Source organism: Ictalurus punctatus, chromosome 7 (genome assembly GCF_001660625.3).
Source record: "Ictalurus punctatus breed USDA103 chromosome 7, Coco_2.0, whole genome shotgun sequence".
Classification (NCBI taxonomy): domain Eukaryota; kingdom Metazoa; phylum Chordata; class Actinopteri; order Siluriformes; family Ictaluridae; genus Ictalurus; species Ictalurus punctatus.
This window is the reverse complement of record NC_030422.2, coordinates 30,603,196-30,623,634: the sequence shown is the minus strand read 5'-3', so window position 1 is coordinate 30,623,634 and position 20,439 is coordinate 30,603,196. Positions and strand designations below refer to the sequence as shown.

The window sequence follows — 20,439 nt, the reverse complement described above, 5'->3', positions numbered from 1 at the left end:
TAGACAAAACTACACGTACACGTGTAGTTTTTGTACACGTACAGTCGGGAGATAAGTATTGGATGCGCCAACATTTCTGTCAGTAAATATATTTCCTATGAGGTTATTCACATGAAATTTTCACCAGGCATCCGTATTAACTCAAGAAATCCGCAAATATAAATAATTCACAACATTAAAGTCTATAAATAAAGTCCGATACTTATTCACCCTACTGAATTTTTAAATGATGAAATGAAAGATATTTAAGCAGTTAGGCCAGTTCTTCCTTTATCAAATGTAACAACAAAATGAATACTAAAATATTAATTCTGAAATCATAATAATATTTTACTTCTTAAACTGTATTACTTTGTTTACTCTTTGACCCCAACACCTTATCAGAGACGAAGGACATGAAACCCTGCTTACCATCATCCTACATTCCATCATCTCATTCTACCTGTCCAGTTATGACATGATTAGCTATAAACATATGAAATACTAACACACTAATAATCTACTGATTTCTACAGCGACTTTGGGACATTCCGAGCTTATTTTTTGTTCCTCCAGACATTTCCATGTTATTTGGAATAATAAAGAACAATACAAAATACTCACCAGTGCCCCTACAGGTTATTAGACACCTTATGAAGGCACAAGCTAATAAATTAACTAGATCAAGTCAACTGGAACGCATGCTTTCGAGTTTTCTAATAACGATAATTTCTAACTAAATTGTCAGGGTCCCTTGGTGCAATACTGAGCTCGGGTTTCTGTGCATGTTCTCCATGTGTCTGCTTCAGTTTCCTTACAAAAACATACCGGTGTTGTCCTATAGGTGTGAATGTGTGTGTGCATGGCATGCTGTGGTGTAATGGACAATCCAGGGGTGCATTCCTCACGTCTCATCCATTGATCCTGGAACAGGCTTTAGATCCAACACCTGGACCAGGATAAAGTACATACTGAAGATCATGGGTAGCCAATCTTATTGACAATGCTCAGGTGTGGGTGCAGGTTTTCAATCCAAACAAGCAGAAGCCATACCTGAGTCTAATAAAAGCCAAGATCAACTGAGTAAACAGATGGAATCAGGTGTGGCTCCTGCTTGATTGGAATGAAAACCCGCACCCAGACCAGGCCCTTGGCCCGTGGCGAATAAGACTGGACACCTCTGCTGAAGATGAACGAAGGCCACCGGGTCCCAACCCTGATCCTGGAGTACTTCCTGTCTTGCATGTTTTATTGAAGGGGTGTGCAATCTTATCCGCAATGGGCCGGTCAGTTGATCTTAGCTTTGAATAGACTCAGGTGTGGCTTCTGCTTGGCTGGAATGAAAACCTGCACCTCCACACCAGCCCTTTCCAGGAAATATTCAAGTAATCAGATGAGTTGATGTTTCTGTGTTAGAGCTGGGAAAACACTCAAATGTGAAGGACAAGGAGGTTCCTCCAGGCCCAAGGTTGTGATCTGGTGATTTAGACCAAAAGTATTTAACAAGAAAATAAAAATACACCTCTAGGGCGTCGACTGATAAATATTTAACATATACAGCCTAAATAATGTGCCATAATGAACTTCCTTTTACTTTCACACTATCCGTTGTTACCAAGATGAGGACGGGTTCCCTTCTGAGACTGGTTCCTCTCAAGGTTTCTTCCTCATATCATCTTATGGAATTTTTCCCTCACCACCGTCGCCACCGGCTCGCTCAATAGGGATAAATTCACGCATTTAAAATCTGTATCCTGTGTTTACATATTTTGGAGTCAGTGTCCATTCTTAAAAGCGCTATACAAATAAAATTTAATTGAAGTGAATTAAATACATGATGATGAGACAGGCATCTTCCCAAAACTGTTCATGTGGACTACACCAGGGGTTCCCAAACTTTTCCAGGGAAGCGCCCCCCAAAATGTCATTAACATTTGACCGAGGCCCCCCTTTTGCGAGATGTCTTTAAAACACATGAAAATACAGACTTCTGAATATATCCCCTGTTTTAATATTATTAATAATTACATCTTACATCCTCACATTACATTAGGAATTATATAAATATATACTATATTAAAAAAAAAAAAAGTCATGTATTTATTTATTTTTCACATCAAATTGTTGAGGGCCCCCCCCCCCCCGGGCGCCCCCTGGCGGCCCCCACTTTGAAAACCACTGCACTATACTATTGAATGGAGTGCAAAGTAGTTCCGGTTACTTCCACTTTCTGTAGTATCAATGCGCGACATCATTAGGTAGTCACCTGGATTGATATCCAAGCAAACGTTGTGTTTTTTAATCAGATATTAGTTGGATATTATGTTATACACAGCTCTACACCGTGCCCACTGACATTTTAGATGCGTTACAGCACTGTGAGATGTTATTTATAAAACGCAATTCGATTGTTTTCGTTGTGCGTAGGCGTTCCGTGGCGCACCGCTGCAGTGTACAGAACAGTACGGAGTGATGCGTCTACAGTAAGTCTGAGTTTACCTCAGGTTCAGTCATGCCCCAGAAATGCCCCGGGTCCGAATGAGGGACAGCTGATCTCTTCAGACACCGGAGTTTGCGTGTGGTTTTGCGGGCGGTTTCTGTGAAGAAGTCCTGATCAGAGAAGTGAGCTCCACACACTCTCAGATCCGCCGCGCGGAGTTTATTCCTCGGGGTGTTGACGTCCATCCGCAGGGCGAGCAGCCACAAGTGCAGGGTTCTCGGGGTGTGGAAAGGAAGACGGTGAAAACTGAGTCCACTTCTTTTAGTCATCTTGTTGGCGCAGCTGGGAAAAGCACACCCCCGGACCATTTCTGCGGCTAATGCGATTTACTTTATTATTATTATTATTATTATTATTATTATTATTATTATTTATTGTAATGTTGGGGGGTGTAAATATGTGCTTCTCTTCTCTATTGCACGGTTACACCAGAAACAGTAATAAAGCAAATTAGCTCATTTTTACATCCGGGTGGATTTAAGTAGGATTACTGTCAAAATAAAAGTCACATAGGACTAATATACACGACATGGCCGAAAGTATGTGGACACCTGATCATCACAACTATATGTGCTCCTTCTTCAAACTGTTTGAAGCACACAGTTGTCTCAATAAAAAGTCTTTGTAGCGTCCCTGCTGGGAAAAACAACCGAGTTTGTGATGGGAATTTGTATTATATAACATATATAACATACAACATTACATTACAGGCGCACCGTGGCTTTTAGTGGTTAGCACGTTCGCCTCACACCTCCAGGGTCGGGGGTTTGATTCCCACTGTGGCCCTGTGTGTGTGGAGTTTGCATGTTCTCCCCATGCTGTGGGAGTTTTCTCCGGGTACTCCAGTTTCCTCCCCCGATCCAAAGGCATGCTATGCAATGGTAGGCTGATTGGCGTGTCCAAAGTGTCCGTAGTGTGTGAATGGGTGTGTGAGTGTGTATGTGAGTGTGCCCTGCGATGGATTGGCACCCTGTCCAGGGTTTACCCTGCCTTGTGCCCCGATGCTCCCTGGGATAGGCTCCAGGTTCCCCCGTGACCCTGAAAAGGATAAGTGGTATAGAAGATGGATGGATTTGGCAGATGCCCTTATCTAAAGTGACATACAATTATCTCATTTATACTGTACAACTGAGCAGAGAGGGTTAAGGGCCTTGCTCAAGGGCTTGGCAGAGCTGGGATTTGAACGTCTTAACCACTGAGCTAACACTTCCATTGGTTTTAATGGAAACTGTAATGGTCCCTGTGGGTTTCTAGTGGTAATTTGGTGGCATGTTATGTCTAGTGAATACCATTAAGGACCTACGTCCTACTGGTCTTAATGGTTAACAGCCAGTGTTTGTAGTGTAAACCATTAGAATTTCTGCAATGGTTTCTTTTGGGGTTTTTTTGAGCAGGGGTTACAAGTTCCCTTCACCAGAACTAAGAGGCGCCAACCTGTTCCAGCATGATAATGCCCCAAGCGAGCTCCGTGAAGACATGGTTTGCCAAAGCTTGGAGTGGAAGATCTCGAGTGTCCTGCACAGAGACCTGACCTCAATCCCATTGAATACCTCTGGGATGAACTGGAAGACCTCCTCGCTCAACATCAGTGCCTGACCTCACTAACGCTCTTGTAGCTGAATGAACACAAATCCCAACGCTCCAACATCTAGTGGAAAGACTTCGCAGAAGAGTGGAGCACATTATAACAGCAAAGGAGGAATAAATCTGGAATGAGATGTTCAACAAGCAGATACGGGTGTGATGGTCAGGTGTCCACATACTTTTGGTCATTTAGTATATATTACATACGTACTTAAATACAAATACATTGTTTGGAATGAACAGATAATGTGTTTGAAACATACAAATAGGAGATGCACTATTCTTTTTTATTTTTGTTTGTTTTCTGGTTGAGACTAGAGGTGTGCACTGGGACTGGCATACACCAGGATGAAAACAAGTCTCCTTTGTTCCAAGATCCTTTGCTGCCTGTGATAGTATTAATAGTAGTTGAAAATACTGTGGTTACTCTCAGTCTGATCATTTAATTCACTGATGATAAGCAGACCTTTGAATTAATAGGGGTTTTATTTAGCAACAATGTATTAACCTCTGTGAAATATGCTAATTTTGCATGGCATAAAGAGAAACCCGTCACTGCCTGGGAGCAAGCGACTGGCCCAGGTCTGGAAATGCTGCATAAGAGGTACAAAATAAAACCAAAGGTGTTAAATAGTTTGTTGGTAATACATTTAAACCTGCTTGAGGAATTCCATAAGAGGATAGCTTACATCGTAAGTGTTGGAATTTATGTATTAGCAGGAAAATAGTCTTATGGTCATAAAAATATCGGATGGAGCTGCTGTGATTCCAAGATCTGTGAAAAAGTCAGCGTGACAATGTGATTTGACAAACAATGAAGAAATCCGCCATATTTCTATTCTCAATCAGTATTAACTGACTCCGTTAAAAGTGTTTCTCAGCAATCCTTCAAAGTAAATTGTGGCCACGCCCTCTGTTCCACTGGGGACACCTCAGTCAAGGCGACCATGGTGCAGTTTCACGAGTGTTTAAATCACGTCTTTCTCTTGAGTCAAACTCGAGTCATGGTGTCGTTGCTTGTGGTTCTTCAGACTGACGTTGTGACTGAACGACTCTCCGCATTGCTCACACGTGAAAGGTTTCTCTCCAGTGTGGACCCGCATGTGGGAAGTGAGGTTTAAGATCTGATTGAAGGAACGCTCACACACTTGGCATTTGAAAGGCTGTTCTCCAGAGTGGATGACTTCCTGCCTTTTTATCCTCATGATGTCATTAAAGCCTTTCTCTCACACACATTTACGTGGAGCTCGGTGGGATACGACATGGTTGTTGCGTTTGTGAATACTGCTAAACTTCTCTGGACAGCGGTATGGTTGACTTTCTTTAGGATGAGTCTGCTCATGTTCCAGTTTCGCAGACTTGGTTTTGAAGACCTTCAGACAGTATTTACACGGGTGATCGTAATCCGAATGGAGCTGAGTGTAGTGTGTCTTTAGACCACCCCCGGTGAGGAACCTTTTCCCGCACTCCGGACAGACGATAAATTTGGACTTGTGTTCACATTTATGTTCTTTTAAACCTCTGGATTCAGGATCTGCTGTAACAAACTTGCCACAGTCCTGACACAGTGTATAGAAAGGTTTGGCTCCGTGCTCCTGTTCAGCATGTTTCTGAAACCCGGCGACGTCATCAAACCGAACAGGAAGTGATTCAATATTACGTGTTTGAATGTCGTCACCTGCACCGCACCGAGCGCAGCAGAACACCTTTTTGTGTCGAAGGACAGAACAGGAGAGCGAGGCCTCGGTCCCACATTGTGTGCACCACACCACAAGGTTACCCTGACCGTCCTCCTTTAAAGCTGTGAACAGATCTTCATCCATGGACACATCGGAGTCTGTGGCCTCTTCATCTGAACTGTCTTTACTTTTAGACTTCCTCTTTCGTTTCTTTTTCACTTCCTCTTCCTGCAGACTTGCTTCTTCATCATCACTAGATAAATATGACCCGTCCTCTTCGATAAACACCTGCTCACTGCACTCGTTATCTGACGACACGATCTGAACCACAACCTGCAGGATCACAGAAAGCCTTCGTTAACAACACTTGGGGATCATGTGAGTAACCTAAACAATCTACACTACACCATGTAGCAAAAATATCTTAGGAGTGAAGTTGACTTTATTTGCTTTTGACAGCGTCTGATCGACTATATCGTTAATTTTTAATATAATTAAAATTCCAGATTCCCTTTGCCCCTATCGTGGACTTTTTATGCGTTTTAGAGACTGCTAATTCATTGGTAGCTTCTTCTGTACACTGATTTGTGTGTAATATTCTAGCGGTAATTCTGGGCCAGTGTGTTTAGGGACAGGAAACACCACATCACTCACAATATATCATCATATATATAAACCAAAAAAGTATTGTCTGGATTCTAACGTCATGAGTGTACAAGACAAGCATTAACGATGCTAAACGTTTGTAGGTGATGTCACAAATATCACAAATAACCTAGCCTTAATTAAACCGGTGGTCACCAACCCATAAGTCTTGCTGAAGACTTTAGCACCAACAATAATCGTGCCCACCTGACCCTCTAATCATTGCTGTAAGATATTCTCGATCGACTAAAACAGGTGTGTTTTTTCCATTTTGGTTGGAGATGAAACCTGCAGGAAGAGGGTTGGTGACCAATGAAGTAAAATGTCAACACTTATCAATGAGTGATGGGGTGTATCCCGCCATTATGCTCAATAATACAGACATGCTGTAGGCTGTAGTGTATAAATACCCACCTCCTCACCATCCCCATTTTCAAGTGTATGTTCTTTCTCGTTATGAAAGGTCTGTGCAGGTTCGGCTGAAGGCGGGTGACTCCTCCAGTCTCTGTGGTGTCCACAACTCTGACAGTCCTGCGTGACTGAAAACAGCCTCTCGTTGCCCTCAACGGTAATACAGCACTCTTTCTGACAACGCCAGCAGAACTGGAAAAGCTCCAGCAGACACTGTGTGTTCACAATCACCTCACGACTCCTGCAAAATGGAAAAAAAAATATATATACACATATACACATAGACACACACACACACGTACACTACCGGTCAAAAGTTTAGACACACTCTTTCTTTATTTTTATTATTTTTTCCACATTTTAAAATAATAATAAAGTCATCTGGAGTAACACAAATGGAACTATAATGGGAATTATGTTGTGATAAAAAATCCAAAATGAATCTAAATAATTTAGTATTTTATCATCTTCAAAGTCGACGCCCTTACGCCTAGAATATCCAGAAATGTATTCTTGGCGTTTTCTCGTCCGATTTCTTGAGGAATTTCCCCGAGACGCTTTCTAAACAGTATTAAAGGAGTTCACGCCGACGCCGGACTCTTATCGGCTGCTTTTCGGAAAATATTTCTCTCCGAGTCGTCCGTTTAAAAAATATATATATATTTTTGTAAATAAAATGTTAGTTTTCTAATGAACTAACACCGATTTCAAACATTTAATCACACACCTTCTGATCAAAAGGGTTTTAAGATTACAAGAAACATTTCAGTCGAGTGTCCACAAACTTTTGACTGGTGGCGTATAGTTATATATATATATATAAGATATATATATATATCATATACCTACTCTAAGTATGCCATTAATTTGTTGAAATACTGGTAAGTAGCAGCAAAAGCTAAACCAGAAACAAAGACAATATAATATCATGATGTTTACTTTTAACATTAACGTTTTTGAAAGCAGCTGATTAGAAGTCGAAGTTTTGTACTGCTTTTGAATTATTAAAACTTAACAATGCTGATATTGATATTGTCATTTTTCCCGCCCACTTTTCAGCGTTAAATAATAAATTATAGTAGAAATTAAATACAAGTACAGTTAATTTTATGCAGCACTACAGTTTTACCGGCAGTTTGTTAGCAAGCCTATATATTGTGATACATTATCATCTTTGAGTATCGTGATATGATATTTTTGTCTCATCACCCAGTATTCATATATAGTGTTTACACTCACCGTCCACTTTATTAGGGACATTCATGCAGTTATCTAATCAGCCGATCATGTGGCAGCTGCGCAATGCATAATGTCATACAGATACAGGTCAAGAGCTTCAGTTAATCTTCATACTTGGGGGGGAAAGTGTGATCGCTTTGACTTTAACCGTGGCATGATTGTTGGTGCCAGATGAGCTGGTTTGAGTATTTCAGAAACTTCTGATCTCCTGGTATTTTCACACACAACAGTCTCTAGAGTTTACACAGAATGGTGCGAAAAACAAAAGACATCATGTGTGCAGAGGGTCTGCAGGATGAAACACCTTATTGATGACAGAGATCAGAGGAAAATGACTAGAATGATCAGAATACCTCAAATAAGCACTCTTTACAACCGCACTCAGCCGATATGCATCTCAGAACACATCTGTTGTGAGTGACAATCCCAGGACATCAGCAGATCCTGAAATACTCAAACCAGCCCATCCGGTACCAACATCCACGCCACAGTTAAAGTCACAGAGATCACACTTTTCCCGCATTCTGATATTTGATGTGAACATTAACGTAGTCTCTTGACCTGTAACTGCATGAATGTGCAAGTGTACAGGTGTTCCTAAAAATAATAAAACGTCAATGCCTTACTTAAAAATGCTAGTTTCCTGATAAGTCTGAAGGCTCTTGACAGCTGTGGAAGAAAAAGTAACCAAGATCAATCCAAACTGGAAAGACATGTAACTTGTAAATAAGTTTACTGTTTAATGTTTAATTAAAATCAAAGCCTGACTAAGTAGGAACTACAGAGTCCTGCAATTAGCAAAAGGATAACCGGATTAAAAACGTTCTCAGTGTTCTCCACACTCTCATCTAGATCACGTATTTACAGTACTCTTGAAAGGACTTCCCAGTGAGAAATTCTAATGAGAGATCTTTCACTAAAACAGATTACTTTCAATCATTAAGTCAGTGACTTTATTTATTTTATTTAAAACTTTTTTTTTTTTAACTTAAGTTTATTTCTTCCAACCTTCACGCCATGACTTCTCTTCCACCGTGGAACATGTTGACAGTGGAGTAGGTGTGTTTCCTTCAACAAAAGACATCTTTAAAAATAAAGAATAAACATTAGATGCTGTGCAGTGAGCGTTTGTTTTGGCGCTATCTGACAAAACCAATTTCAATTCAACCCGTCTGCAGATCGTGAAGACATCAATAATAAATAAATCCTAGTGACGTCCCAGAAATTTTGCTTATAAAAATGTACATGCAATACCTTTTGAGATCTTCCTTTTCTGTTCGTTCTCAGATTAACAAAAGTGCAAGGTGATCTGGAGGCGTGTAGATTGGCGGACGCGAGTCTGTGATTAGGTTGAGGAACTGAAACGACCTCAGACTGCAATGGTAGCGCTGGATTTGGCCCAACCTCCAAGCGGCAATCTTGGTCCTGTAAAGATATGTCAGAATGTCAATCTGTCAGTGAAGTAGCACCAGTATAAACCAATTTCCCAATCAGTGTCCGTTTCTGACCACAGCATCCCTGTTGGCTGAAGATCTTTGGTTAGAAATAACTATGCACCTACAAAGTGGTCTATCCGGAGACCTGACCATCACACCCATATGTGTTTCTTCACCAAACTGTTTCCACTAAAGAATATATTCACAAAGTGTCATCAATATGTGTAACTAACATTTAGAATCAGTAATCAATACGAGTTAACAAGCATAATCGATATGTATAACCAATATTTAGAAGCATAATCCAAAACCATAAAGCACTTTCTAATCAAGTTATATTCCGAGTGTGTACTGAGGTGGTTTTCTGTATCGTTCTGTATTTCCCGTGTTCGGAGTTAGAAGAACCGTGTATTTTCTCAGCACAGCTATAAATCAGCAATTAGACGTTCACCGAAACTGTGTTTCCAATCAAGACCCCTTTGAAGCTTGCAGACCAAATAAGGCTTCCAGAAAAAAAGTGTACCAAGCTGGGATGAAAGCTAGAAAACCATTAAGCTGGTAGAAAATGAACTTTGTACAGACTAAAAGCTGTGTCCTCATAAAACCTTTCTAAAAAGCAACTAACTGTGTAATGAATAATTAATTGTGGGGAAGGAGATGGGTTTGTTTTTAGGAAGAAAGGGTAAAACCCCGCCCAAGATGAGCTCGCTTTTGCAGAAAGGTATAAAAGGGCATGTGTGTGTTTGCATAATTTAGACTTTCTGCAGACAGTCATGTTTCCATGTCAATTTCCAAGTCCACCGCAACCTTGCGACGGTTTCCCGATCCAGCCATGAGAATGATTTCAGTACGTTCTTCTTTTTTCAAAGGCGTTCTTAAAGGTTGTCAGACAAAATATATATGTATTATATAAACTGAGTATGAACAATTGTGTAAGAAACTGTTCATTTCCTTAACGGAAACGATGACGGAAAATGAGACGATGACGAGACGACACCGATATCATTAAACACTAACTGTGACTACATCAACATGAAATATTGTTGATGAAATGACTAAAATGTAGTTTAAAAAATAAAAGCAAAATCTCTCTTTATTTTTATTATAAACTTGACTACAAAAATCAGGATAAGGTTTACTAAATATGATTTTTTTTAAAAACAAAAAAACAAACTCAAGGACACGGGACTAAGACTAAATTTAAAAACTGCTGAGAAAATTAACACTAGTATGGAGACTTCTGGGACAACCTGTAGTGTATTTACATTAAACTACATAAAAGGTGCACATCATTGGACTTTATTTAGTTTACTTTTATTATATTATAAATAATAAAGCTTTATTGATGTTTCCATATAAAAAAAATAAAAAATACAAGTTCAGGAAGTACAAGAAAGGAAGGAAGGAAGAAGATGAAGAAACAATGAGGAAAAGAAACCCATATAAACCTATAGACCTGTAAAAACCTATGAATTGTTACAGAAATGCTCTCGAGGGAATTTATAAACGCTTTAAAAGATGTTTATTAAAGGTATTAAAGAACTTTGTGTACAATCACAAAGGCATAAAAAACACCTTTAATGGAAAAGATAAAAAAAAAACAACAAAAAAACAACCGTTAACCTGTTCCACATTGTAAACAAATACAATAAACATCAATGTTCAGTGATTGAAGTCTGCTCCTCTTAAATATATTTAAAGCTACACTATTAGACATTTTCCACTGTCATGGTTCTGGGCTGGAGTCAGTTCTCCAACCGCTCTGTGTATATTGTGTAGATATCTGAATAATCTCATATAGGATATGGTTGGGTGAGTTCATTTACCCGTCAGATGCAAAGTGCTTTAATGTAATGGTGTTCATTAGGGACGCACCGATCAGGATTTTTACAGCCGATACCGATTTCTTGTCATCTTGAGTGACGGAAACCGATCCAGATACCAATCTTTTTTTCAGACAGGACACTGCTGCCAAACTTATTAACAAATTCGAAAAGACTTAAAGTGTTGTGGACCAGTCGAGAAGAAGTGGACCTCCACGAACATCCACTGATGAAGACACAGCCGACATGGTGCTGGCAAACATAATCCCCTAAAATGTTATTTTGTTTAAAGATCTTTTTTTTTTTTCATTTAGTACCGCCTTCCAGAAGCTACATAAGATGTTTTCCATAAGACAAAATAATAATTTACACAGATCATCCTGTTCAAAAGTTTACACCCCGTGTAAACTTATCGTACTGATCAACACGTATCGTGTTGCCTTCTTGAGCATCAGTGAATGTTTGCACCTTTTGTAAAAGTCATGTACGAGTCAACATCATACTGTCGGAAAGGGGTCAAATATGCAGAAGATGCTGGAAAAGTAAAGAATGTGCAGGACCTGGAGGATTTTTCTGAACAACAGTGGGCAATTTAACTGCTCGGGATAAACAAGGGACTCATGAACAACTCTCACAAAACATAAACACAGTCAGTCATCGATCATCCAGGTAACGACACACGAGATTAAGAATCGAGTGTGTGTAAACTTTTGAACCGGTTCGTTTGTGTAAATTCAGTTATTATTGTGTCTCGTGGACTATATGTAAACATCTGCTATGTGAAATAGATTATTCAGGACAGGACTAAATAAAAAACTAAATGCAATTTTTATGTTCCCTCTTATTTATTCGTTTTAAAATGAACATTTTACAAATTCTGCAAGGCACATGTAAACTTATGACCTCAACTGTATGGACGTACAGAAACACTCAAGTTCTTCATCTATAAAGCAAAAGGTTTTCACAGTGCACGAAAGAGTGGACCACAAAATGAAACGAGAACTGTACTCAGACCAACTTCGCACGCGGGTCACTTTATAAGGGTCGGGGTTCATTTGTTATGCACGAAAAATGCTGAGTCATTCGATCTGAGCCCACTTGGAACACTGAAACGGACCGAGTGTGAAAAAGTCTGGTCTGAAATATTATAATTGGTACAGTCCACCAGTAGAGAACCTTTTTGTTCCACCATAAGTTTTAAAGAATACATGCAGAGAATATTAAAAAAAAAAAAAACGAATAGATGTATAAACTGCAATTGTCCCATTACAAAATCACCAGAAATAAATGGATTTAAATATATATTAAAATAACAATAACCTTAGTGTACCCCTCAAACAGGCTTCAAGTTTTCTCTTGTTCCACCTTTTTTGAAAATACTTTTGCAAATATAGCAATAAAAATAAAATTTATTACATTAAATAAAAAATAAAAAGTTAAAACATTCTTCTGCATTATGAACTTATTTTAAGTAATAATAATCACACATTCAATCCATGTCCCACAACTGGTATGTGCAACCAGTAAGCTGAGTAAAACCAATAAGTCGCATGACAAACAGGACGTTTCATCATCAAGCAAACAACTCACCTCTGTGACTAAGATTATACATTTAAACAATTTCTTTATGTATTATATAAAAAAATGGGTTTGTTTTGATGTTGAAAGTGACACATGGTTCCAACCCTGTTACCAAGCAACCAAGCAAGCATGAAACAACAAAGGAAGTTAATTTTTGAAGACTAAACGATGCCTCAGTGGTACTCTACTGGTGGAATGTCCCAATTACGACAGCCCAAGAACAATCTGGCCTACCTTTGCTGTAGGAACTGGGTTATTCTCCTCATCTTCAGGCACATGGTGGCTGTCAGCCTCCTGCTTTACAGGTAGGTGGTGTCCTCCACCCTCAGCTGTCACTGTGCCCACGCATTTGTGCAGGTGATCCACAAATCTGTTCTTCTTCTCCAATAATTTGCAACATTTTGGGCAGTGAAAATGTGAAACAGTCCTGCAGTTCAAGCCACACTTGAAGATTACATATCCTGCAACAAGACATGTCACAAAATTAAAGACGTCGTCACAACATGCATTCGGTCAAAGCCCTCTTCGATTCACGTGCGTCGAACATGAGTACAGCTCAAATTGATCCTTTACCAACAAACATCGCTGTGAAAGACCGCGCAACTGCAATTTCGCCAATTCAAGTAATTTTTGGCAAAAAAAAAAAGTTGCATCGCAAATTTCGCATTTTTGGCCGCAACAATCACAAAGAAAAAAAACTCCGCAAAATCCTGTATGGACCGATTAAAAAGTAAAACCACTCACATTTACGCCAAAATAATTCCTCACCCTCACAAAATAATGTTTTGAAATGAATCAAAATGAGCATTATTGACATGAATCCATATAAACTACTGTCGCCTTTAATCATTTCCTGGTGTAAAAATATAAAGTTACATATAGATTAAGGTCAAAGAGATTTCTCTACACTTAAACACAGAGATGAATGTTAACCTGTACAAGTCAGGCAATGTATATAAGAAAAATATACATAAACATGAAATTCTAAGCAAGTAAAAATAAGCAAATTCTATGTTTTGTGTTTGTTTTGAGGCCGACGGTCCAGGGATTGTTGTGCAGGCTGATGGAATCATGAATTTCGCAAGGCACCATGATATTTCAGCTCAAACCAACCCAGAGCGATTCCTCTACCAAGACGTTAAGACTCAGATAAAAACTTAGACAGGGCCATTGATAGAACATTCAACAGGAACAGATGCAAAACCACAGACATTTAATTCAACAAAAATGGTTGTGGAACAAAAACATTTTACAGTGATGACCTCAGTGTCTGAATTTAAACTATTGAAAACCTGTGCTCTCAAATGTATTCCAATGTACAAACCTAAGAACACTGAAATTTCTGCAAGGAGCGGATCGTTCTACAAGTGCCTACAACCTAGTTAGACATTAGACATTATAGGAAGACCATCTGTGTCATTATTCTCTCTAGGCGAGGCTTTAAAAAAGACATTCATTTTAGGGGTGTCAATAGTTTTGAAACCAAAATGTTCTGTGGGGAAAATTGTACTTCTGAAAAATAAAAAATAAAAAATCCTATGCAGCACCTTCATATGTTAAAGCTTGATATATCACTTGCTGAAAGTTATTTATTTATTTATTTATTTATTTATTTATTTACTCGTTTTTATGATTCCCATATGGATCGTTCTGGAGCAAATTAACAATACGCAATTATTACTTTGTAAAATATCTATGCAGCAGGAGCGAAACCCAAAATGGTCGCTTGCCTTCGAACTTGACAGCCCTCTTTTCATGCGCTTTAATGTGCTTCCTCACTTTACTCTCCACGGTTGGCTTAAACACCTCAGGCTTGCAGAACGGACAGTGGTATTTACTGCAGCACTGCACACATTTTGCCAGCTGAATTGGTCCTCCGTTTTGGATTGTAACATGTCGCTGTAAAAGAAAAAAGGAGAAAAAAAAAGACCAGAATAAAGCACTGAATTGGAATATATATGTACGTGCCTTACATCCTTTTGTCATTAAAGTCAGTATTTACGTAACGACAATACGTCCTACCTACTTCGTATTTCATTAATGCATTTTAATCAACCTTTACCAAACCATGTACATGTTTACATTTGATTTAAATTTCAAAAGCTACCTATACGAGGAAGTTTACTGATTTGAGGAGACAGTTATATAATATGGCATGGATGGTAAAACTGATGGCGTTTGAATCCTAGTTTTGTAACAACAGCATAACTTCTATGTAAAATATCTCCAATTAATTCTCACATCTGCTCAGTCAGAAGGTATAGATAGATAGATAGATAGATAGATAGATAGATAGATAGATAGATAGATAGATAGATAGATAAAAGCAACTGGGACTGAAAGCTCACTACCTTTGTAAAGTCTTTAGGACAAGCTGCATTCTTTGTGCCTTATTTCAAGAGACCTTGAGGGAACGATGGTAAATGAAGTGATTTTAGAAAGTAACTTGTTTTGTGAACGTTCCACTACTCTGAATGTAATTACAGACAGAAAAAATTTGCTGTGGTATAAGAGGAATAAAACACACCAGGACGTGTGGTGGTAACAATAACTCCTTAACGGCTTCGTCACACCATCCTGTCATTCATTATTTGTTATAACAGCCCCCAAGTGTTTTATTCCTTATTTCATCTAAAGGTAACCTCCATATAATGTCCATGTATGACTAACATTCCAGTAGCTGTATGGGTCTAAGTATAATAGGGGTGTGTACCTAAGACTTTTTGATATGACTGGCTTATTACAGTATACGTCCAAAAGTATGTGGACACCTGACCATTACACCCATATGTGGTTCTTCTGCAAACTGTTGCCAGAAAATTAGAAGCACGCTAATTTGTTAATTGTCTGGAATGTATTTGTATGCTGTAGGATTACAGTTTGCAGAGGCCAGGACCTGTTCCAGCATGACAACGTCTCTGTACACAAAGCGAGCTCCATGAAGACATGGTGTGTTAAGGTTCGGAAGAAGGTGGAAGAACACAGAGCCCTGACCTCAACCCCACTGGGATGAACTGGAACATCGACTGCACCCCAACATCAGTGCCTGACCTCCTTAATGCTCAAACACTCACAGCCAAGCTCCACACTCAAGTGCAAAGCCTTCTCAGAAGACTGGAGCTCATTAGAAGGAAATAAAAAAGGAAATAAATCTGGAATGAGATGGTCAACAAGCAAATATGGGTGTAATGGTCAGGTGTCCACAAACTTTTGCCCACGTAGTGTAAAAGGTGACAAAACTCTTGCATCCGGCCAGGTATAAACGAACACGGCCCGAGTGTGGTTCTAGCAGGTTTCCCTTCCTGTGAACATGGATATTTATGTCACAAGCAGCGAAAAGTTCATATTATACAATGGATTTATTAACAGAAATCTTTAATCATATTCTAACACAGGCGACTGACCATACAGTAAATTGACGCATTAATCAGCCTGCAAGATTGTGCACTTTACTTTCTTTTCCCTTTTTAAACAGTATGTAGATGATGTACACCATAACAGCTGAATTGTGAAAGTCTTCCAAGGTCTCGGTCGTTCCATGAGTGAACAATCATCATTAAAGCATCATCTTCTGCATGAGACATGCTTGAAAGAGATGACTAGAAAGTGTCCTACTGCCTACGAATAAATAAATAAATAACTACAAATAAGATGACTTACCTCCTCTCCAAGAACAACAGCCGGGTGACCATCCTGCTCCTCAGACATGCGACAAGAGTCTGCATCTTCTTTCATAGACAAATTACACCACTCCGGCTCCTCCTTTAACAGGAAGGGATTCTCTCTATCCTCATGTGTCACCGTTCCCACGCATTTGACCAGATGCTCCAGGAATTTGTTCTTTTTTTCCACTAATTTACTGCATTTGGGGCAGTGGAAATGTGAAACAGCCTTGCAGTATAAGCCGCACTTGAAGATTGCATATTCTGGAAGGAAATTTTTTATTTGTTTGTTTGTTTGGATTTTTTTTTTAAAGAGAGGAATAGAAATGAACAGAAGGTTGTACATAATATATCATTCTTGCATGGTAAATATATTTCATTTCCCATACAGTATGTGCACCAGATAAGTTGCTTGCCTTCAAACTTGACAGCCCTCTTTTCATGCGCTTTAATGTGCTTCCTCACTTTGCTCTCCACGGTTGGCTTAAAAATCTCAGGCTTGCAGAACGGACAGTGGTATTTACTGCAGCACTGCACACATTTTGCCAGCTGAATTGGTCCTCCGCTTTGGATTGTAACATGTCGCTGATAGAGAGAAGAAACCGAAACAGGATTACAGTAAACCTTGAATTAAATTATGGATGTCAACGGTAAAGTTGGACATAGTAGCTGATAAATAAATAAATAAATCCACGAATATTTGATGTGAATATTTATATATGCATAGGTTACAGAGTCGAGACCCTTTAAGCCTTAATGGGGCGAAAAAAGACCCTGATGCTCAAACTGAAGATCATTCAGTACACACAGCACTCTTTGATCTTATAGCATACAGTTATTCAAGGGAAATTATTTATAATCGCACTATCCGGTGTCACCCAGAAGAGGATGGGTTCCCTTTTGACTCTGTTTCCTCTCAAGGTTTCTTCCTCATGTCTTCTCAGGGAGTTTTTCCCTCGCCACCGTCGCCTCTGGCTTGCTCATCGGGGGTTAAATCTAAATCTATATCCGGATTTCGGTAAAGCTGCTTTGTGGCACCGGCCCCTGTTAAGAGCACTATATAAATAAAATTTAATTGATTCGGCCATTGGGGAATAATTAGTTGAGAATTAAAACTCCCATTAGGAACGACAAATTCCATTAAAACTACCATTAGACACCATCAGAAACACATTAAAATCCAACCGGAGCCTTTAGAAAGCTCTAACGGTGTTTGAGTGGTGGTGGAGTTGCTTGGGAGGTGGGGTACATACGTGTCTATAAATATCATTTTCCACCTTTATGTACTAGTACTTACAAAGTCGTAAACAACTCTGAAATGAGACTCTCTCTCTCATAACGTTAATATTAGCTCCCTCACCAGTAAGAAGCATGAACAAAACACCTGGTAGTTAACATTTCTTTCATTAACTGTATGTAATCCAATACTGACTATAAAGATTGAGTAGGCGTTTCGTTTTGTATAAAATATAAATGGATTACGAATGATCATGAATGGATCATTTTCATACTGTCTTTAATGTTCTTTGTTCAAACGTTCTCTTTCTTGCGTATGGTCACACTTCAGCGGGTGCGTCTTTGTTATTGGTAGTATTGAGAGCTGAATTGTACGTTATATATGATTCATATCGTAATATATGTTTTGCTAAAACTCCATCATATTTTATAAAACGTGTATTGTTCATCCAAACAATGTCTACATGCAATTTGTCTCCAGTGCAAAACTATCTCAGGAAGCAATTCCTTTACTTTAGCTCATTGACGACATTTCATATAAGTTTTAGATTGTGTAAATGTGATGTTCTGCCAAATTCATTTAAGGCTTTCTCGCAGTACACTGGCATTACATTCAGCCAGCAGAATGGAACTCGACTTAACGGACATTTTCAGTCAGTATAAACAAATGAATTATTTAATCGTGGCAAGTCAGAGTCAGGACACTGTTGGGTTTCTGTGTGTAGAGTATCATGACTCCATGTTTAACTGCTGGTGAACGGGACGATGGGAGAGTAGAATTAGTATATTGGTACAGAGATAAAACAAACAGCACAACTAAAGCTTTTTTGATAATAAAACAATGTATACAACTGCCACAATAAAATTATAGCATTCAAACCTAGTAGGCTAGGTAAAAAAACAGAAATAATCGTGTAAAAACTGCTGATTATTAAAGCCCTGAGTGTCTACTTTCATATTAACCACTACAGTGGAGTGTGACATCACGAATAAATTCAATGCTGATAACGGGCACTACCAAAACAGGCGCAAAATCCATTTTTTGGATTCTGGAAAAAAGAGTTAAAGTAGTCTCAACAGTTCAGATTTTTTAAATTTGCATTCCTGACAGCAATGGTTATAATACTGCCTTCACATGCAATCTGAAACAAGGTAAATAAATGCTGCCATGTTTTTTACAAATAGCTTTAATGTCTGTAATATTTTCCATGATCGATCTACTTTTAGTCACTTTTAGACACTACCATACATTTATAACTGCTGGTGTCGTTAACGGCTTTTTACGTAGGGTACACGTTAGCGAGGAAGATACCAAAATAGAGCAGATTTAAGGAATAAAACGCTATACGGGTGTGCCGTGCTGGAAAATGCAATGCGGTGAATGTTTTCACCCTTAAGTTGATTATTTTCCCATTACAGCACACCCTGAAACATTTTATTCCTCTTACACCACAGCGATCTGCAAACGTTTACAATTTTTCATTCATTAATGAATGAAACATCACGCTTGTTACAACGCTACCGTTACATTTATTCTTGTGTAACATCCGCGAGACAAGTGACTTCCTGTTAACACTTACGTTACGGCAGCTACAAACGACCGTTTCATCACCAGCCTTTCTGTTCAACTTGATAAGGCAAACAATAAATAAATTGTGGCTCATCAGGTACTTTTGAGTTTCGAATCTACTTACAGAAAGCATCCTCATGTGAACTTAAATCGGTTTGAAAGTCCCTTTAAATGAGCTGTTACTATAGAAACGATAAGGTATTAGAAAGAGCGCATTAATATAAACCTGTGATTTTAATTATTGAAAGCGCTGCTGTTACAGTGTAGCTAACGTTTAGACGTAAAGACTGACTGATTCATTACAATTTACCCTGCTGGGGGAAAAAAAACAATAGAAACTTTCATAGAACCTGTAATGGTTTTAATGGAAGCTATAATGGTCCCTGTGGGTCTCTACTGGTAATTTGTTGCCTTCTATTGTGGGCATGTTATGTCTAGTGGATACCATTAATGGTAATGTTTTTAATGGTTAGCTGATTGTTTGTAATGGTATTTGTAGTGAAAACAGTTAGCTTCTATTGTTTTGGGGGGTTTTTTCCAGCAGGGTAGTAAATGGTTTAAAAATCAACACGGCAATCCCACGAGCACGTGAATGCACCTTTCACAACTGAAAACCGAAACAATGACTGCATTCTGTCAGTGAAAAACCTAATAACGAGTCTGTATAAAAGCAAACACCCAAAGTAAACAATATATACCTCAGTGTCAGTGCTGCGAGGTAGCATCCATGACAAATCCATCAGGTTTGAACACATTATTAGAGAACAGCACACTCGGAGATTTTGGATAGCAGTCCAGCCTCCATGCAGTGTTCACAAAAACCCCGAAACACGGAACATTAATAGTCCTTGTGTCTATTTACAATCTGTTTATGACTGACAATTCAGAACAATAACACAATAACCTCACTTATGCAGCTGCCTTAACCTCTCCTGACGATTCCACATGCTACTAAATGTTTACAGTTGTACGAAGACAGACCCACAACAACAAAAAATAATCATAAATAATAAAGAAATGCGACACGAGACGAACAATTAGGAAATCCAATGCCTCCAGTGTAATACAACTTCCACACAGCTCTGTTATCTAAA

General features: G+C 38.9%; 2 protein-coding genes and 1 long non-coding RNA gene across 5 annotated transcripts in view; 1 reads left to right on the top strand and 2 right to left on the bottom strand.

Moving 5' to 3' along the window:
* Window positions 1–2,857, bottom strand: part of LOC108268221 (zinc finger and BTB domain-containing protein 17) — an 11,221-nt gene extending 8,364 nt beyond the window's left edge. The window contains exon 1 of the mRNA XM_017473057.3: window positions 2,479–2,857. Coding sequence (XP_017328546.1) covers window positions 2,479–2,787 — 309 coding nt within the window. The 5' untranslated portion in view covers window positions 2,788–2,857. The remainder of the gene's footprint in view (window positions 1–2,478) is intronic.
* Window positions 2,522–7,820, top strand: LOC124628297 (uncharacterized). Its single transcript, XR_006982751.2, has 3 exons — window positions 2,522–2,601; window positions 4,607–6,120; window positions 6,851–7,820. It is a non-coding gene; the product is annotated as an uncharacterized LOC124628297 (long non-coding RNA).
* LOC108268219 (zinc finger protein 790) lies at window positions 4,642–20,439 on the bottom strand. 3 transcript variants are annotated; one of them, XM_017473052.3, is made up of 10 exons: window positions 20,044–20,439; window positions 16,956–17,124; window positions 16,538–16,803; window positions 14,608–14,776; window positions 13,112–13,338; window positions 9,292–9,462; window positions 9,046–9,121; window positions 8,664–8,706; window positions 6,802–7,039; window positions 4,642–6,075 (listed from the first exon to the last, which is right to left on the bottom strand). In XM_017473052.3, the coding sequence occupies exons 1-10, from the start codon at window positions 20,098–20,100 to the stop codon at window positions 5,290–5,292; spliced, it is 2,202 nt and encodes a 733-aa protein (XP_017328541.1). In that variant the 5' UTR covers window positions 20,101–20,439; the 3' UTR covers window positions 4,642–5,289. The 3 variants fall into 3 exon arrangements, with proteins under 3 accessions (XP_017328541.1, XP_047012474.1, XP_017328544.1); XM_047156518.2 differs by lacking the exon at window positions 16,956–17,124; XM_017473055.3 differs by lacking the exons at window positions 16,538–16,803; window positions 16,956–17,124.